Genomic DNA, 21,564 nt, shown 5'->3' with positions numbered 1-21,564 from the left:
TGACCTCTTCAGATGGGGAGCTACTGTAAGGCAGGGGCTGGGCCTGGAGACCTTAAAAATCTAATGTGTATATACACATCATTACTGCTTTCACAAAATGGTTGGCTACTATGCTGGTCTTTATAAGAGCATGGACATCTGGCATAGTCCCTCTTAGGCTTCAGTGCCTATAGTTGGGGAATAGTTTATTACATAGGTAATCTCTACCAATGGCCACAGAGAAGGCCCTAAACTATTTGGGGCACAGAGGTGGCCTAACTACTAAATGCAGTGACAAAGGGTCCTATTACTAATTGGGGCACATAGGAGGTCCTACTACTAAGTGGGGCCACAGAGAGGGTCACTATTACTAAGTGGGACCACACAGGGGACCTGGTTACATAGATGGATCACAGAGGGGTTCACTATTAATAAGTGGGGTCACAGTAGGGGCAATGTTACATTTCAGGATCACAGTGGACACATTATTACTATGGGAGCACTGAAAAGTTCATTGGGGATTGTGGCAGCAGGATGGGGAGTGTGCAGAGGCAAGTCATGGCTGGAAGAAATTTTAGTGGCGGTCTGAGCTCAGAGAGAAGAAAAACAAATATGGACGACTCTGAACAGAGACAATTTCACCTGTGATCATTGGAGGTGACTGCATTGTAATCATTTTCACTGTGTAGAGCTGGTATTTGAGTACATTACTTGGTAACTGTATGACTTAGAGGTATGCTAGAATTGAGTTGCTGTATCTTAGTGTGACATATTATGAAGGTTGTCTTATAGAATAAATATATATTTTTGGGGGGTGGGCGCAAATTCTGAACTTTGCTATGAGGCCCATGATGTATTTGTACAGCTCTGCTTCTACTCTTAGCCCGGTCACTTCATGCATCCCTATGATACTGTGAGTTTGGGTCAGTAGACTAGTGGTCAAACTGGGGAACTTGTCTATAAAATGTGCTCATAATATTTGTTTGAAGAAATATAGTCATTGGTTCTTATGCTATATTTATGTTATCGGCTTGGTTCTAGTACTGTATTTATGCTGCAGACATGGATATGGTGCTGTCATTGGAACAATACCTCGCCTCTAGTCAACCCTTCTGCTGCTGCTTTCTATGCAGCAAATGGTTACAGCGCCTGTTTACCCAAAAGGACTTTCAGCAGATGAACAATGATTTTTATGTCTGCATGATAGATCTAATCATCGATAATCTAATGATTTATCGCTGATTATTTTCTCACTGCACAGGTTTACACCCAACAATTAGTGCAAATAACTTGATCTAATGATAATTATCATTATTAACTGATTATAATCAGTTGCTGTATGAAAGGTGACTTGAATATTTGGGCTGATCAGTGTATAAGGAAAATTGTTGACCTTCTCATTACACAATGAACAACCTGTCAATATATACAAGCCGGACACCCAAAACACCTCATCTGTATCGTACTATCATAATAGTTGTCCCAAAAGTACAGATATGAACTCTAAGTGAAAACTTAGAGAACAAAACTACTAATAACAAAACTAAGCAATGGGGAAAAGGGAAATCTCACCCTATCATACTTATATGGGAAAACCCTGCCTAAAGCAGGGCGATCCCCCCCCGACGGCATCCCTATGTGACAGCAAGTAATAAATAAGAGCACCAGGGACTTATCTGACTGAGATTAGCACCAGGCAGACATGGACTGAATCAGAACTCCATCATGCAGAAGAATAACCGGTGCCCTTTAAAAGGAGGGGCCTGAATATATATTTACTGCAATAATGCTTGATTGGTCGCCTAAGGAAACCACGTCCCAGCTGACCAATCAAGACTCACACCAGCAGATTAAGCGTTAACACATCGGTGCCCAGGCGCTGAATGACAGGGCACATGCACCGACACCTCAGCCCTGACGCCAGCCTGGACCTGCCTCTGTGTTGTAGGTGTCGCACCATGACAGTGTTGCAGCTAGCGTGCTGAGACTGTAATACCCTTTTAAATCACTCCTCTAAAGACACATGCCTAAACTAGAAAGAGCATATATTAAATTGTCCTACTTTTATTCCTCCCTTGTGAATTACTAGTGAGATAGATGTGAATCACTGATGTGGATGACTCACAATTCTCCGGTACTCATACAGGTGCCAACAACAGGAGGCATCGCCAGTTTTAAATCTCTCTGATTCATTCCAAATATATAGAAGTTAAAGAATAAGACAGAAGTCTGACATCTGCATATGTTGTAATGAATATGCTCACTCAGCAAATCCTAGCAGGCAGATTTTTTGAGCCGGAGGGGGTTAGGAAAGATAGCTGTTGTTGCCGGAATGCTTGACTATCTCATGTGCATGGTCAGCATCACCGCCTTGACATGTTATCATATTGTATTCATTATGAGACGTTTAGAACCAGGAGGCAGGTGATGATGTTATGAATGACGCGGCGGTGACTGATAGAGGCGGAGGTGGCACATTTTATAAAAAACTAATTTTATTATACATACTGGAATTATGAGTCACCCCATGGGAGGGTATGAATACGTTTAACTTTACATATAATTAACCGGAATTTCACATATGTCTCCATTGAATGGTCTCCGTACTCTACCCATGCAGGAACAATGCACCATAGCCTGCAAACATATCCTCTACTTCCCTTGTTGTCTCCTGCTTCCAAGTCCATTACACATAAGGGGATTACTTCGGTGGGACAAGGCACTTTGGACTTGTACTTATATCCAATATGATTAACCACTGTCCTCGTGGTACTTCATACTGATCATTGGACTTCGTATTGCCATGTCAACCTCATGGCCTAATGCACACATCACTAAATGTAGGAGCTCTGCGTCACTGCAGGCTCACAAGGTGCGACTATCATCTCAAGTAACTTTACTCTCATGTGAGTCCAATATTATCCCATATAAGTGGGTAGCGGTGTTATCTCTAAAGTGCCCTGTCCCCTATCACACCGCTTTATACTTCACATCATATCAATAAACACCCTATATCATGTGAATATCCTATAAGTCCCATCGTGTAAACATCATATAATCCAATTATTACTAAAAACAAAATATCTCACTTTATCATCCCAATTCTTGCATTCTCTATGTCAAAACCCTTGGGGAGATACTCCCTATGTCCAGGCTTGCCTGCTATAGTCACTGGCCCTTGTTTGCACTCTAAAGTCATTGGACCAGTCTTATATTTCTTACAGTTTTTATTGATTACAAGTACGGTATCTTCTTTGGGGACCACATCCCCTGCGGGAAGGGAGACTCCCTCTCCTTCCACGTGGTCTGTAATTTTTGGGCCCCTGAATCATCCGGCCCTTTTGCTGACATCCGGCCACGTCCTTTACCACCCTGCATGTAGCTCTCAGACTGCTGCTGCCCACATACTGGTCTGGAGTCTGCCTCTGTGAAGCAGCACCCACTGCTGCCACACACATCCCACTCAAATCTGTGTGCCAAGATGGGCTCTATGACATCACCTGGGGGCAAGGTTAGTCCTCATGGACAGTCCCAGCATACAGAACTAGTCGAAGTGCCTTTCAGGACCTTAGTAATGTCACATTCATGTGACCACTAATTCTAAAGGTCCTTCCACCCAAAAATGGATTTAACCCCTTACATTCCCCCCTTACAACCATGTAACTCAAACATTAGAAGTGATTTCAAGCTTACTGTTCTAAGGCACATCCGGAAGTTAAAAAAAGCGTGCATGTAAATGTATTGTACCTAACATTTCTGGTTATATGTTATTATCTAATTATGCTCTTTTTTTTATTCAGAAAAGGTTTCAGACGTTCTCCCCGTCTCCGTCGCTGAGAAGCAAGTCTATACTGCGCCAATGATTGCTGCCCATGTCACTGGAAGCAGTAATAAAGCCGTGCCTACTATAAAATGTATGCAACAACATTTATTTAACTTATTATAAGACATTATTTACAGTCTAAAATAATAATGGTTGGTTTATATTTATTCAGACTTAAAGGGGTTGTACTAAAATTTCATGTTCGATAGGGGATAACTTGCTGATTGATGGGGGTCTCACTGCTGAGTCTTCCAATGATCTCAAGAACAGGACTATCATGTCCCATTCTCCTGTCATGGCGGGGCTCACTTCTCCCCCCACAGTGTTGTCACTCTAAATGGAGCACAGGCCACACAAATGTGCAGTCAGCACTCCATTTATTTCAATGGGGCTGACTGAAAAACCCAAATAGGTGCCGCTTGGTAACTTGGCAGTCCCATTGAAAGTGAATGGAGTGTTGGTGCGCATACGCGACTAGCGCTTCATTTAGTCTCCTTTTCACTGTTGGGGTGCAGTAACCCTGCAGTGAGCAGGTCGGGGGGACATGGAACCTCCTTTCTTGAGATCAGCGGGGGCTTCAGCAGTGAGATCTCCACTGATCATTAAGTTATACACTATCCTGTGGATTAAACTTGGAATTCTGGTACAATCCTTTAGCCTAAAGCAGTCAATACAACATTATATGCTCTCTACCTGTGATTAAAAGGCTGCAGTATGCACACTTTTGCAATAATTTATCTTGTTTTTTAACGCATCCCATCATTGCTATGGGTTAGGTGGCTCATTAAAAATCGCTGGAACACGGTAAATGGAGCAGACCGCGTAAAAAGTGCTGAGTTAGAAATGCCGCACTCAAACGGTCGTCAGAGAATCCCCATTAAAAAATTGAAGATAGAGGTGTTTTACAGCGTTTTTAGTGGTTGTTTTAAATGCCGCACTAAACACTATAAAAAATGCCTGTGTGAAAGTAGCCTAAAGCTGATCTCTTCATACACAAAGTGATATACAGCAGCCAGAATGACATGAAAAGACAAAAGAATTCCAAGTTTTTATTGCACCAAGTTTTCATCGTCCTTGGATCCAAAATCTATTGCAACGGGCAATCTGGACCTGAGATCAAGAGACTGATTACACTTGGTAGGAATGCAATGCAAAGAATGGAAACGATCTGGAAAAGAAAGGATATAAGCATTGCAACAAAAACCAGACTGGTCAATGCAATCGTCGTATGGGTGTGAAAGTTGGACGCTCAGGAAAACAGACAGAAGGAAAATTGATGCATTTGAACTCTGGTGCTGGAGGAGAATGCTACGGATACCTTGGACCACCATGACAACGAACAAGGTAGTGCTAGATCGCATCAAAACTAAAATATCACTAGAGGGCAAAATCATCAAACCGAACGGATAATCATCATCACAGATCTTCAATGTGGACACCCTTGGTGACACTAGACGACCTAAAACAATCTCTGCTGCAGTGGAATCGAAAACAGAGAATATGCTGGGACATGTCTAGATAGAACTGGACTACAGACTTAATATCTGTTGTGCCACCAGCGGCGCCCCCATCAAACATCTGTAAGGGGCAATAAAAACCTGAAGAGTACTTCTGTCATTCTGGCTGTTGTAAGTCAATCCATGTATGAAGAAATCAGCAGTACTTTTGCGCCATTTTTTCTGAATCACCCTGCATAGGGGTAACTTCACACACAACAGATTTGTTGCAGAAATTTTCATAATTGAAAATCAATTCTACACCTCTGAATGGGGTTGTTTTGATGCCAAGCACTTGGGTTTTTACAAGCCCCATTCAGATAAATAGCAGTTGCAGAACTTTCTGAGCTTTTACCTTAAGATGCCTTACATACATAGTACAGTCGGTTGGCACCATTGCAGATAAGCAGGTTTTACAGGTTTCAGCTGACCTAAATCGACCTAAGAAGTGAAATCAATGTATGTAAACTCTTCTACTCAATGACTCCCTGCATTAAGTATGAATAACTCCGGATACTCTGTTCTGTTTTTTAACTTCTGAGAGTTTTAAAGGGATTCTGTCCTCAAATTCATGCTGCCCAAACCACGAGCAGCATGGACCCAGGACAGGTATGCCCGTTGCCTCAGTCTATGTTTCATTCTAAAATGTTGTGGTATTTCAGAAAAAAAACATACTTCAAAGCATGTTTTTCCAAAATGCTGCAGTGTTTCCGAATAAGACATACATGGGGGCAATAGGCATACCTGCCCTGCGCCCAAGTTAATGTTGTGACAGGACAAGTAGTAAAGTAGGCTCATTGGATTGCTGATGCCCTCAAGCTGTCAAATTCAAGTGGTTTAAAGCCCTATTCTCTGCTGGATGATGAGTTTGTTTCTGCCCTGCCTGGAATCCAATCAGTTTCCCCTTCTGCCTATTTAAACCTGCCCCTCCCAAGGAAAAATTTCAGTAAAGGCCCTTTTAAACGGGACGATTATTGTTCTGGTTTTTCAGGCTCCTGCACTCTCGCAGGATTCTAAATGGTAATTGTCCCATGTAAAAGCATGCAGAAACTGGATGAGAATCGTCCAGTCGTTCAGTTTTAAGCAGCTTAAAATCCCAAATGTCCATCGTTTGGTGTAAGCGGCAGCCATTTAGTGCTGAACGGCCGCTGCTTACAGTCAATGGAGAGGGGCGGGAGAGAACTTTCCTCCAGCTGCCCCACCTCCCTGCTGGCCGCGCTGTGAGCAATCCAGCGATACTCGCTCCTTTGTAACAGCACGGGAGTGAGTATACATGGAGACGAGTGTCGAGCATCGTTTGCCCCACACTTGTCCCATGTAATAAGGCCTTTACAGTCTTAGGATGTGTCTGGTTCTTGTTATTATTTTATGCTTTTCATTGTCCTCTATCAGTTCACTTTGTTTCTCCAACCATGGTCGTTGGTTGATGATTACTCTACTAACAAACACATCCTAGTGGGATCCCCCTTTTCAGGGCAGATGTTCTGCTTTCCATAAATAGTTTCCTAGCACTACACATCAGCAATGCAGTGAAGCCAACCTCACTATTTGCCATGTTACAACATTAACTGGGACACTTTGTATTCACCTTTGGATACTCTGTAGCTATATTTTTTGGTCAGTATATGAAGAACTATTCATTTTATGTTTATTTTATATTTATTTGAGTTGTACCCTACTGTTTCCAAAATAATGTCATGGTATTTAAATATGGTGCATATCATTTGTGTGCGTACTAAGGCCTCATGTCCACGGGCAAAAGAAGAATTAAAATCCGCAGCGGATTTTAACATTTCTCCCGCCCGCGGATCCGCACCCCATAGGGATGCATTGACCACCCGCGGGTAGATAAATACCTGCGGATGGTCAATAAAAGTGAATTTAAAAAAATGGAGCATGTAAAAAAACACGACATGCTCCATTACCCGCAGCGGGCCAGGTACGTCTTCTCTTCCTCACGGCCGGATCTTCTTGCTTCGGCTCGGCGGATGTGCCCAGTGCATGCGCGGCACGCCGCCGGCGTGCCGTGTACATCCGCCAGCCGAAGAAAGAAGATCCGGCTGTGAGGAAGAGAAGAGGTGCCCGGCCTGCTGCGGCTAAGTTAGTTCTTATTAATTCTTATTTTCAGCCCTCATGTCCGCGGGGCAGGAGGGACCCGCTATGAATTCTCCATGTAGAATCCGTAGCGGGCCTGATTTTCCCCATGGACATGAGGCCTAAAGGAGACATATGGTGGGAGAACACCTTTAGGCCTCATGTCCACGGGGAAAATCAGGCCCGCTACAGATTCTACATGGAGAATTCATAGCGGGTCCCTCCTGCCCCGCGGACATGAGCACTTAAAATAAGAATTAATAAGAATTAACTTACCCGCAGCGGGCCGGGCACATCTTCTCTTCCTCGCGGCCAGATCTTCTTTCTTCGGCCAGCGGATGTACTCGGCACGCCGGAGGCGTGCCGCGCGCATGCGCCGGGCACATCCGCCGTGCCAAAGCAAGAAGATCCGGCCGTGAGGAAGAGAAGACGTGCCCGGCCCGCTGCGGGTAATGGAGCATGTCGCGTTTTTTTACATCTCCATTTTTTTTAAATTCATTTTTATTGACCATCCGCGGGTATTTATCTACCCGCGGGTGGTCAATGCATCCCTATGGTGTGCGGATCCGCGGGCGGGAGAAGAGTTAAAATCTGCTGCGGATTTTAATTCTTCTTTTGCCCGTGGACATGAGGCCTTAATCTAAAAGCTGCCGCAGTGATCTCTGTGGGTACAGCTCCTGGGACATCTTGCAAGCCGCTGATTTTGCAGGGGAAAGTTGGATTAGATATACATAAAATGAATGGCCATCCATGTAATACATGGATAAATGGGCTTTGCCAGAACGAGAGCTGCTGCATGTTAGTGCCTCGCCACTCTAATTTGGTGACTTTATAATGGTAGATTTAAAAAAATAGATGATGTTCCAGCTTTATATAAAGAGAATTGTATAAAACAACTATAGACCAAATATAAGCCACTATGAGATAGCAAAATGTTCCTAAATGTTCCAAGGATGATATAGGAAAGACACAGAAAAACCTTGGACAAATATCTATGGATTGTGAGACATAGACAAAACACATATCAAGCGGAGATATATTACACTATGTTTTATAAATAGGCTTGGGTATGGTTTAGCATGTTATGGGTAAGGACTGCAAGAGTTTTATTGTCTTTATGAAGTTTATACTATTAACACTGATTAGGTCCTACGACTATTTCTGTAAAGCACATTACTTGTGGGCCGTAAAATGGCATAAATCCATGTGACACATTAATTTATAAGTTCACTGTGGCAAATTCTATCCTGAGCTTTTGCTCTCACATTCTCTTGGCTCACTGAGAGTTTACTTTTCACATTGCATTAAAATGAGTAATTCTGCTCATGGCTTGATTTGAGGCCTAATCGCTGTCTCAACCAACTGTATAGGCAGGCTTCTATTTAATGCCTAGGGTGGCATCTAGAAAACCCATAAAATATTATAGGCATAAAACTGGTATACTTAAAGGGGTTGTCCAATTTTAAACTGTTGATGGCCTATCTGTCAGGATAGGTCATCAATAATGGATGAGTGGGGATAGTAGATGAGTCTGTTGCCTGGGACCCCTGCCGATCAGCTCCAACTGCAGTGCTCTAGCTTGATATTAGAGGCAAAGTTCCCATTTATTTCACTGGAAACGTTTCCTGCAATACTTCGGTAGGCCACTGCTTTAGGAACAGAGCTGTCTACTGCCTGCGGTAAACCGGTTCAGGGCATGAACGCACCGGACCAGCGAACAGCTGATTGGCAGTGGACCCTGCTAATCTACTATTGATGACGTATCTTAAGGATAGGCTAACAATAGCTTACAACTCAGTTTTATAAACATTACTATACCTGTAATAATTCAATATTTTCCTTACATTGCTGTATCAATGTTTTACATCATTAACACATATATGTCCCTTTTCCCTCAATAGCATTACTAAATGGACACCACAGTGAGCATAAAATAACTGAATGGTCTAATAACACCCTGTCACATATGAACAGCATCAAAGTGCAGGATGGAGAACTCATCATTGCAAAAAGTGGCTTTTATTTTATCTATGCACAGACATATTTCCGTCACCGAGATGATGATGGGAAAGCAAAACAACTAGTGCAACGCATTAAAAGAAAGACAAACTACGGAGATCCCATAGAACTAATGAAAAATGTAAAGACTACTTGTTGGTCAAAAAGTGCAGAATATGGACTTCATTCCATTTACCAAGGTGGGGTGTTCAATCTAATTGAAAACGATCGATTATTTGTCACTGTAAGTCATAAAAATATGCTTGATATGGATAAAAAAGCAACTTATTTTGGTGCGTTCTTGGTGTTCTAAAGGAATAGTGAAGAAACTGAATGACTAAAAGCAACAAGAGAATTAAGTATAAAGTTCAAAACCTGGAGAATATTGTATCTCACTTACTGTACATATTGAATCCAAGTCTTCTACGTACCAAGCATACGTAAACGCACAAATACACAAGGACCTTGTTCAATAAACCTGATGTTTTAGATTCTAGGGAGCAACTGGAAGAACCTTGCACCATGTAGATTTGATCTGAGGTCCCATATCAAATCTAATTTGTAGGGGGATTAGGTCTCTGAGCTACTGCCTTAAAGGAACACTAAACCTAGGAATGAATGCTTAACCGGAGATACACTTGTTCACACTTGTAGGGGGGTCTCACACAAGTGGATTTAAATTGCAGATGCCGAAATCCCTGTCTGTGCGGACGATATGCTGTAATACGCGGATTCTGCGAACAGAAGAAAAATTGCAGCATGCTCTATTTTACCGCAGATTCCGCATGTATGGGCTTCATTGATTTCAATAGATGGGTTTGATCCGCAGTGCATACACAATTAACATTGCGTATGGATACGGATTTGTATGCAAGTTGCTAGGAGACCAGATATAAAGGAATAAATAAAGCAAGAATTTGTGGGCAGACAGTGCAGGACAGAGTATGGGGAGCAACACACCCATCCAAACTGCTGTCTGCAACCTCCACTGATTCTACTGGGCTCTTCATCCATAAGAATAAGCGGGTTTTTCTTTAAAGCGGTTTATACTACTTTAAAAATAATTAGTATAAACCAGCCAAGTCTCGAGAGCAGTATCCCATTCTGAAGGCTCTCAGAACATCCCTCAGCATAATAGCACAAGAGAATGTCGCCTGAGCGATAGGAGGATGTTTGCAGTGGGTTGGGCTACTTTATGATGTCATTCGCTGCTTGCGATCTTTCTTCTGCGCGAACGATGCGTTGTCCATCCGCGTACATCGGTGAGGAAAACCGCATTCATACGCAGCCATACGCAATTCGTTTCAACAATCACTGGTAGGTCTTCTGCTGCAGATATCTGCTTACGGAATCTGACCCGCTCGTGTGAGCCCGGCCTTAGTCTGTTGGATTTTCTGCATGTTTTTACAACAAACATTCTTGTTGCAATTTTGCAGGGAACATTGATGTAAATTTCCTAGTTTCCTGCATTTTTGCCTAGCAGGTGGCTGAGGGGCAGGGCTGGTGTTCCTGGGCACCTTTTGCAGGCCATAGGGAGGCTCCTGATGCATCCAGGTCTTAACCCCAGATGTGATCTCCAGGGAAATATACTTCTTAGTTTTGATTCTAATATGACACAAGATATAATAAAGATAAAAGGAGATTATGGAGAAACACTTAGACTTTTTTACATTTTTGATGCATTCTCTGGGCTTAGTGCACCTTTAAGACTAAGAGCTTGGCCAAATGGAAAATTACTGCTCATAGTATTTTAAACTGGAGTATATTGTCTATATATGCTTAATTATCTGCGAAGCATTGTTTTAATGCTATCAAATTAATCTGCTGTCTTTTGGTTCTACTGATCACACTACAATATTTCCATATCTTTTGTCTTAATGATGTAACGCCTAAGAAACCGCAACAATGTGGCCAATATGTCAATATCACTTCATCAGCAAGAACTGCTCGAAATTTCTAATGCAACAAGACAACATATCAAGGTTTCAGGATGTCCTTGACATGACTGTTTGATGAACATGTAGCATGCTGTGACTGTCCAATGTTGTCCCCGTCCTATTACAACTACTAAATGTGACCTGTCAAGGAACAGTACAAGTTCAACAGAAATATAATAGTTGACTTGGACCTGCTTCTTCCCATGTAGCACACAGGATAGGCTTCATATCCTGTTGATCCATAAGATAAAGAACACCATATTCTTGGTGTGTCTAACTGAATTTCATTGTTTCTCTCCAAGTTGGGTTATACAAAACCAGCTTTGATGTGGTGTCTGTCGAATTAAACATCTGACCACATGAGAACGTATGTTAGTGAGATGCTATTGAGAGCAGCAGATGTGGCTTTTTTCCATTCAAGGACTCATGAATATTAACCTTTTCCCATCCACTGTCTGACGTCTTCCAACATTCTGATTGAAGCCTGTACAGCTCCAATGTTGGAAGACGTCCTGCAGGGTATTCTTACTGTATATTACTGGCCACTCTGTTGTCAGGGCCTCTCCGGCCTGTCACATACTGCAGTACTGGCTCTAGCCAGCAGATGGCACCATTGTATAATGGCAGAAAGAGAAAGCCCCCTAGGAAACCCTGAATCCAAAATCCAAAATTCAGTCGGGTGCCATTTTACAGGGTTGTACTTCCCTAGAAACATTGCTCTTAGGGGAGAAGATCTTCCTAATTGCTGTTATGAAGGCATGAAGTGTCTATGGCTCAGTGGTATGGAACCCTAGGGAGTTTATGTGCATTTGCATTGGCTACTTGGATACAAAAGTATAGAGGCAAACTATGTCCTAAAGTGTAACATTTCTATAGAAATGGCAAATAAATTGCTTATATTAAGCGAAAACAATATATGAAAACGCAACATGAATGTAGCTTATAAATACTATTGTACAGTTTTATACGATTCACGACCTTGTCGTAAAACAAGCTGTAGATATTTGATTAAATAGAAGACAGTTTTTTTCTGATTTTGTAAATGGATTGTAATATTCATCTGTACTAATATCTCATATAAAGCCGCTAATAGGCCTACCAATAAGGGAAAAACCACTAAAGGGAAAAGCAATGTAAATAATAACAATAACACATTTTATAGCCATAAACTAACTTTGTCATATTCATGTAGGGTGATAGTTTCTAATTCACAATAATGAACTGGAAAGGTAATTGTGTGAGTCTATATAATTTTAAATATATACAAAACTGCACACATCTCTGTTAATACTAATAGTCTTGTATTTTTTTAATGGTGCACTCTTGAATTATTAAATGTTGTACATAATTATTATGCCTTTTGTGAACATCTATGCGCACGACTCTTTCAGTAAAAGTATTTTTTATATGTTCGGTTTATTTTTTTAATGTAAATAAAAAACAGATGCGATACATTTTTGTTTGCTTTTTTGTTTATTTTTTTACACATTGAAAATGAAAGTTCAAAATAAAAGATGCGGTGAATGGAACCGTAAAGTGAACCAAAGAGCCATATGTGGAAGAAAAATTTCCACTGCGAATACCACAGTAAAATCCACATATGCTGCAGGTACATTTTTGGTGTGAATTTCAACCTTTGTATTGTAAAGGGTGAAAGTTTCATCAAAAAAGCGGAAGAAACCCACAACAATCTAGGACATGCTAAAGTGTGGAAAATGTGCAGTGGATGGGGGCCTCGTCCGGGCGGGAAACAAAAGCAGATCCTTTGAGCTATCATCAGTTACCAAGCCATTACAGCCAAGAATCCCAATTTTCACTTTCTCCAACTCACAGTTGACTTGCGAGAAAAGTACCAGACCAGCATCAACCAAAGCCCGGCATCCACTTTCCCTTTTGCACCTAAGACTCTTGATTTACCAAGAAGATACTAACATGGCTGCTTCCTTAACATCCTCCAGCTACAGCACTTTCAGATTAGTGAACTGAAACAGCCTCCTGCCCCCACCAGACCCTCTGGCATCACCAGCATTTAGCACCATTCCTGGTTGTGCTCCTGCCCACAAAGAGTGACCTCCAACATCCTAAGATAACACTCAAACAAATGAGGCACCAAGCCGAGGCATTTAAAGGCTTTCCACAAAATCCTGCTGGATTATGTGGCTCTGGGACTGAAACTATGCTCCATATAAGGTGGGAGTGCTCGACAGTTCAAAGCTTCTGGGATATGCTCTTCCAGATATATGAGCAAGTTACTCGAGACAAATTAACTGTGTCCTCTCAATTAGCCCTACTGTCCATTATTCTGGAGTCAAGATAAAAAGCATATTGCTCCACCATTTCTTGACAGCAGCAAGAACACTGATCACTGGTCACTGGCAGAATCCCCACTCCCCAACAGTGTTGGACTTCATTTAGGAAGTGAACTTTTTAATGCATATGGAGGAAATGAGGATGGAGGACTCTTCCAATTTGGATTTGGGCCATGTGGGCCTCCTTCCTAGACTCTCCAGACTTCCAGCGCTTACTAGGGTGAACGCAGGAGATGAATCACTGGGCATCCAATACCACCCCCATAACTACACAACATTCTTAATTACTTATATACTTTTTTATTTAACACTTATTCAATTATTTAACACTTTTTTGTCTTTTCTCGCTATACCCCTCTATTTTTCTAAAAGTCTAATCTTCTTAGTCTTGCTTAATTCTTCTGACCACTGTCGATTTTGTTATAACAACATCCTATTCATTGCTCATGGTGGTCTACCAGGAATTAAATTGTAAGGTTGATATGTTGAAGGCCCACTGTATAGACTGCCAGTCTGCTCTAAGGGTTTGCCCACAAATGTTTCATTATCAACAGAGGTAGCAATACTACTTGCACTCTTGTGTGCACTTACTGAAATGTCCCTTATCAACGGATTCTATTGGACTCTGACAGTTTTCTTGTTCAGGAAATTAACAAACAGATTAAACATAAAGGCCTTCCGATGGAGAAGCTGCAAAAACACATGCAGACCCTGGGACAGCAAATGTTTGGCCATGACACCAGATTAATGCAAGTGAATTTGGCTCTTCATCAAGCATTATTACAGCCACTTGTGTTAGAGCATAATGGTCTACAAAATCACAACTATGGCAACAATGTTGGATTAAGGAGTTTGCCTGAGCAAATCATGGTGAAAACCTTTGTACCACAGTGATTGTCATACTGAACAACATTTTGGTGGATCCACCCAATACACCTACAGTACAGAGATAGACGAAGTCCATTAGGCCCTTGGACCCAGACCACAGGACCCATTCTGACAACAGGATCCTGTAGAATTCACTATTATTTAATTAAAGAATGTAATTTTTAAGAAAATTAGAGTTTTCAGTCAAACATTGAAGGTCTTCTACCCTTACATATCTTCTGCAGGTAGAACTCGTTTCACAGCTGCATGATTCATTCCATCTTTATACATATGGTACATGCATTAGCTTGAATGGCTTAACGATGGCACGACAGGGTAACGTGCTATGGCTAGTTGAAAGCGCGCTACGATGTTTCTCTATTGAAAGACTTTGCTAGGTGTAATATCCTACTTTCCCCACCAGATGGACCATGAATCTGTCCACAGTACGACACTCTAGTATTGTGCAGTATACTATGCTGAGATCGGTTTCCTGAATGTTCTAATTTTTTACAAATTCTTCAGTATGTCAATCTGGTTAAAATATACATTTTGGTAGTTGTCACAGCCCTGAAACAAAATCAAAAAATTATCTGTACTGTAAATAGTTAAAAATGTCATTACAGCTGTGAAAATAACCTACTGCACATGTAATTAATATTCAAAGCTTTTACAGCCCTAATGAACAATTTAACTATGAGCAGCAAGGATGAAATATTGGATATCATTAAACGATAATGACATCTAAGAAAATTAGAGATTATTGGAGATTATTGTCAGGAAAGGAAAATGTTGGTAACATTAAACCCACAATTCCCCCTCTGTCTGCACTGCAGTAGTCTGAGAAGTGAAGGGGGTGTAGGCGGGGTGGGGGTGGGGGTGGGGGGGGCAGCATACTGCAGTACTTGAGCCCAGACATCTACCCAGTCTTCCGGGACCGCTACAGTGGAGGCACAGGAGGACATGTGGGGATGCTTTGATGTTATTTACTGCACTGAGTCAGCCAGGTGTCACACACACAGGCACCATCCCGACTCCCCTTTATTTTTGGTTTGACATTTTGTTGTACTGGCAGTACCTTTTATTTGTCCTGGTCTTGCCTCTGATTGGCTAGCTCAGTCATGTGCCCCAGCCAGTCAATCACAGCGCAAGCCAGCGTCCTTGACAATTCAGAAAGTGGATAGAATCTGATACATTGTATCTGCTATCAGATATTCCATTTGTTAGCCAGTCCTCTTTCAGCAGCTTTTCTATGGATGAGTAGTGGCTTTCATTTGTAGAAAACTGCCTCATTAACAAAACAAGGGCCTCTCATTGTCATCCCTGCTCTACCCAGACACTGTGACCCCACAAAGTTGGGTTTCTTCTACATTCCAAAGTGAACTGTATAGAAGAAACCCTTTAACCTTCTGCACAGCAGACTCAGCTTTACTGTTGAGTCTTAAGTCCTCCACTACTGCTTCATTCATTCCATTGGTCAGTTTTAGAGGAATGAATGAGTAGCAGTGAATACATTATCAATTAGAGCAACTTTCACAACAGTAGTAAAGGCTTTAACCATGGACACCAGAGATGAGATGTTGGATTTTGTTTAAGGGGAGTGAAATCAAACAAAATTCTAAGTTTCAACTATAATGACCAAAAAATGGAAAATAAAAAAATTTTCTTTACTGTAATTGGCTGCTACAGTGCAGGGAGCAGCAGATGACATCGTGACCCTCTTACCTTATCTGCCTGGCTGGCAGCTATTTTTTGTCACTTCCCCACTACCTTTCAGTATTGTTGACTTCTCTCCACGCTTATCCCTAACCCCTTTGTGACCAATGTATTTTGCGCCAGGTGATTTTCATCTTTGCATTGCAAGAGCCATAACCTGTTGACATAGCCATATAGGGGCTTGTTTTTTTTGGGACACTAATATTTTAATGGCACCAATCTGGGGTACACACGGGGGGTACTGAAACGAAAGAGGAGTTCATTCATTAAAAATAATCTATTTGTATCTTTTGAAACATCAGTCATCTTTTAAGTTCTCTTCATTTGAAGCAATACATTTGTCCAAACGTTTTTGCAGTTTTCAAGGCATTTTTTAAACTTGTCATTACCGATGTCTTTTAATCGCTTAGCTTTTTTTTTTACCTCTTTAACATCAGTAAAACGTTTTCCTTTGAGGTCTCTTGCATTGAGCGAGACCAGGTGAATACGGAGGGTGAGGCAAGGGTGTCATGCGGTTTTTCATCAAAAATTGCCTAACACTCAGCACTGTGACAGATGTGTAGTCATGATGGAAGACCCAGTCACATGTTTGCCACAAATTGGGATGTTTTCTCAATACCTCATGATGCAACATTTTCGAGACTTTCAAACAAAAACTTTGGTGATTTGACCCTGTGTTACTAATTCTGAGTGCCCTACCTTTCTCAATCAAAGAGACAAATGAGCATTATTTTCACCTGTGACTACAGTTATTGTATGAATCAGCCATTGCAAAACTGGTGAAAAACTAAACAACTGGTTAAAAAAACAAAACACTGGAGCTGAACACAACCTTTCCCAACAACGTCGGCTGGCAAACCACCTCAAAAGGGCTCAGCAGACATTCACCTGAAAACAGAAGCCTGTACTAGTAATGTCCCGCCCACCAGAAGAAGGGTTCTGGTTCTTTCAGATACCCCCTCATATAATTATATAACTTTTATTACATTCTTTTAAGGGGCAGATGGAAAAATCTCCAAAAATTTTACTATTGTTTTTGGATTTTCTTTTTATGCCATTCACCATTTGGTAAAAATAGCACAATAACTTTCTGGATCAGCACATTACTGTGATGCCAAGTTTACGTAGATGTCGAATTTTGTTTAAAAAAACAAAACAATTGAACCTGCATCACCGCATTCTAAGACCCATAACATTTTTATTTCTCTGGCAATGGAACTCTTTGACGTCTTGGAAGAGTTTTGGTTTTGATTGGTACCATTTTGAGGTACATGCGACTCTTGGATTGTTTTTTTTATTACATATTTTGGGCCAATATTTTCATTGTCTGGGTCATTACAAATACCTATAATGTGTTGCCTTTAAAAAAAATGTTTTTGTATTTTATCCATTTTTAACAGTTTTTTTTGAGGAAAAATACATATTGGTTTAACTAGTTTTCTTTTCTTTCAATTAAACTTTATTGAACTTTCTGGACACTTTTTTGTTCCCTGAAGGGAACTTTGAGGATGCGATTGTTAGATCTACTAAGTCTATGACAGCAGCCTATTAGACTCTGTAGGACGCAGGGTCTAATATGCTGAGTTACATGGCAGACATGGAGGCCTTAGTCAGGCCTCTGGCTGCCATGGGAACCCATTGGTAACTTGCAATTGCACTGCGGGTTGCCAAATGGTGCCCGAAAGAGCCTGCTTTCCCTGTCACATACTTGCATACTGCAGTTGCTATTGATTGTGGCATTTAAGGGGTTAAATTGGCAGTTAGAGCAGGAACTTGGCTACCTGCCTTAAAAATGTATATGTGTAGGTTTAAAGCCTATTAGTGAGGTCAGTAAAAAAGGCATAGTGCGGTCATGAAAGGGTAAACAAACAGTAGCTGATCACTAAGAACGCCCTACTGAGCTCTGATCAATATCTCTCCAAGGGAGGATTTTGTGTTTGGTAAGGTTCAGTAGACGGGAGATAAAGCAGGAGGTTCGGCACACATTAGTTACCACGTTAAACAAGAACTTTATTGTAGGAATCACAATAATCATTAATAATAATTAACAACCAGATACAAATCAGTAACTTTGCCTACCCGTAACCAATTAGTTCTATAACAACAGACAAAACTGTATAAAGCAGGTTAAGGTATTGCAGTTTTCTTTCTGTAATATTTTGTACCAAACGTCCTGTATAGCTACAACCGGTGCTGCTTTCACTTTCTCCTTCACAACCTTCATTATGTAAGTTTTCAGTAGTGAGCGCACCATCCCAATAGGGTTCAAGAATGGTGACCTAAAGTACCATACAGTAAAGAAAACTTGTTGAGAACTAATCCCATCCATGCATTACTGTTCTCTGTTATAAGGGGGTGGGGGGTACGCCCAATGATGAGCTGTGACCGGGAAGGTCTCCCTTACAATGTGTGAATGTGTCCCCAAAGATGTCTGCTCAGCTCTTTCATCACAGAATACTGTAAATAATCAAGAGACAAATAACGGGTGCTTTACAATCAGGTCGTCCGTTGGTATTTCGGTGCGTTCACACAGGCGTATGCATATGTCGGTCCGCAAATCAGCAGTGTTAAAAAGCACAAAACAATGGCTTATGCTGAATATTTTGTTTTCTCTGCAGGTTTTTTACGCACGTGAATACGCAATGTATTTATGCACGTAAAAAAAAAACTCGCAAGAGCCCAAAGGATGTCAGAAGAGTCCAAAGTCACAGAACACTCCCATAAATAGGTCACATGATCATCTAGGCGCCACTTTGTGCTGATTCTTCTTCTGCGAGTGTCTGTTCTGTAGTGCTTGAACATGTCTTCAGACGACGAGTGTGTTCTCACGAACTGGCTTATCTCTCACCGATTTGGGGAGCGTAGTAAGAGCCGTGTGGAGGGCCATACAAGAAGGAGACCTTTGTTGTCTCAAAAGGGACATAAGGACCATTTCAACTGACTTTATGACGATTTGCATCGCTACCCTGAAAACTTTTGGCCTTTTGGTGGCTGTGAGTCACCATGTTTGACAACCTAGTGGAGTTGGTGCAACATGACCCAACATATATGGCCTTGCATATCTCCAGAGGAGCATTTGCTGGTCACCTTGTGGTAAGTTTCTGTGTTACAATTTCATCATTGTCTGTGCTTGGTGTTTGTTATTTTCTCTTAAGAAACGTAATTTTTTCTTTACAGGTATTTCTCTATTTTTGAATTAAGTTTTTTACCTTTACTTATTGTTTTTCTTTGCTTTTGCAGATTTCTTGCCACTGGGAATTCATTTGCATCTCTCACTTGGAATTTCTACTTGGCAATTACTGGTATTGTGAGGAAGACTTGAGACACTATGTGGCTGTGTTTGGAAACTTTGTTGATGCCTCCGCCTTCTCAGGAAGATTGGATGATCCATTGTCGAGGGATTCTACAATGATGCACAGTTCTCAAACTACATTGGGGCAAGCACATTTGTGTGAAGAAGTCACCACATTTTTTTTTCGGTAGTACTGCTGTCATAGTGGCAGATGAGGGCTTTGGCCTGACAAACCACATTCTGCAGCCCTTTGCTCGCAGGGGTTTGGATACCAATAGACACATCTTTGATTACCACTTCAAACGGGCCCAGCGATTTGTCGAGTGTGCTTTTGGCATACTCACTAGCAAGTGGGAAGTGTTTCATAGTTCACCTCAGATGTATCCCAAGTATGTGTGTACAGTAATCACAGCTTGTGTAGATCTGCATCATTTTTGCCAGGTCACTGACGTGGGTTGGAATGTAGATGAAGATCACCCTGCAACTATCTCACCAGATGTTGCAGTTGATCCAACTGTGCATGGTCGGCCAACTTCATCTGGTCTCTGAAGCAGAGACCTCTTTGCAGACTGCTTCTGTGTAAGCAGGTATAGTTCAGTCACAGACGTCCTCTGTACGAGGAGGTAGATGATCATGTCTATACAAACTGCTTTTTTTTTTTTAATTGGCTGTTCTTTGTGGAGTTTTTTTTTAGATAGGGACTCGCAAGACAAGAAGGACCCTTGGCGTGAGTAGCAAACCTACATATTTGTGCCCAATAATGGAATATTAATTAAACAAACCAGTACTTGACATGTTTCAAAAACAGGAGCATATTTGGGCATAAATATACACCAATACCTCATTTCATTTTTTTGAATATTAATACAATATTAATGTGTCATAACGCTGTTTCTGGATAACAACATCTATCCATCTAAGGGCTCCCACCCACTGGCGTTTTTTTTCCCACTGCGATGCGATTCTAAAGTTAAAGTCTCGCATCGCAGTGCGAGAAAAACGCAGGCAGATATCCCAAAATCGCTGGGATATCGCTGCGACATGACCAGTCTTCTCAATGGGGCCAGCGGCAGCAGTACTAGCCCCATTGAAAATATATGGAGAATGCCGTGGACTTCTGCCACAGCTGTGACCGCTGTCACAGCTGTGGCAGGAGTTTCCTTCATCCCCGCGGGGACCGCGGGGATAAAGGAATCCTCTGTCACAGCTGTGACAGCCGTCACAGCTGTGGCAGAAGTCCGCGGCATGCTGTCCCATTGCTTTCAATGGGATCGGCTCTGCTGCCAATCCCATTGAAAGCAGTGGTTTCTGACAAGCCCTGCAGAATGATTATCGGAGAAGGGGTTGAAATATAAGCCCTTCCCCGATAATTAAAAAAAGTGGCTATAAAAATAATAAAAAAGTTACTCACCTCTCCTGCTGTCAGCCACGTCCTCCGGCTGGCTCCCTGGCACTGCTGTCCAGCACTTTCAGCAGACGGGGATTTAGAAATCCCCGCCTACTAAAAGGGCTGTGCAGATTGGCTGAGGGCTCAGCCAATAGCAGCTACTGCTTAGCTATTGGCTGAGCGCTCAGCCAATGACAGATAGCTCTTAGCTATTTATTCATGAATAGCTAAGATATTGCTATTCATGAATGAATAGCTAAGAGCTATCTGCCATTGGCTGAGCGCTCAGCCAATAGCTAAGCAGTAGCTGCTATTGGCTGAGCTCTCAGCCAATCTGCACAGCCCTTTCAGGAGGCGGGGATTTTTAAATCCCCGTCTGCTGAAAGAGCTCAGTAGCAGTGCTGGGGAGCCAGCTGGAGGACGTGGCTAACAGCCTGAGAGGTGAGTAACTTTTTTATTATTTTTTTAACCACTTTTTTATGATTATCGGGGAAGGGCTTATATTTCAAGCCCTTCTCCGATAATCATTCTGCAGGGCTTGTCAGAAACCACTGCTTTCAATGGGACAGCATGCCGCGGACTTCTGCCATAGCTGTGACAGCTGTCACAGCTGTGGCAGAAGTCCGTGGCATTCTCCATATCTTTTCATTGGGGCTAGCGCTGCTG

General features: G+C 41.8%; 1 protein-coding gene across 2 annotated transcripts in view; it reads left to right on the top strand.

The window, feature by feature from the left end:
* TNFSF10 (TNF superfamily member 10) overlaps positions 1-20,629 on the top strand; it is a 32,036-nt gene extending 11,407 nt beyond the window's left edge. Inside the window, exons 4-6 of one of the 2 annotated variants that reach the window (XM_066601273.1) lie at positions 3,780-3,893; positions 9,294-9,590; positions 19,460-20,629. In XM_066601273.1, the coding sequence (XP_066457370.1) occupies positions 3,780-3,893; positions 9,294-9,590; positions 19,460-19,530 (482 nt within the window). In that variant the 3' untranslated portion in view covers positions 19,531-20,629. Of the gene's footprint in view, positions 1-3,779; positions 3,894-9,293; positions 12,780-19,459 lie in introns of those variants that run through there. The other variant, XM_066601264.1, reaches the window with a different exon arrangement.
* Positions 20,630-21,564: the final 935 nt, after the last annotated feature.

This window comes from Eleutherodactylus coqui, chromosome 1 (assembly GCF_035609145.1).
Source record: "Eleutherodactylus coqui strain aEleCoq1 chromosome 1, aEleCoq1.hap1, whole genome shotgun sequence".
Lineage (NCBI taxonomy): Eukaryota > Metazoa > Chordata > Amphibia > Anura > Eleutherodactylidae > Eleutherodactylus > Eleutherodactylus coqui.
Note: the sequence above shows the minus strand (reverse complement) of the source record. Positions and strands in the feature narration are given on the sequence as shown.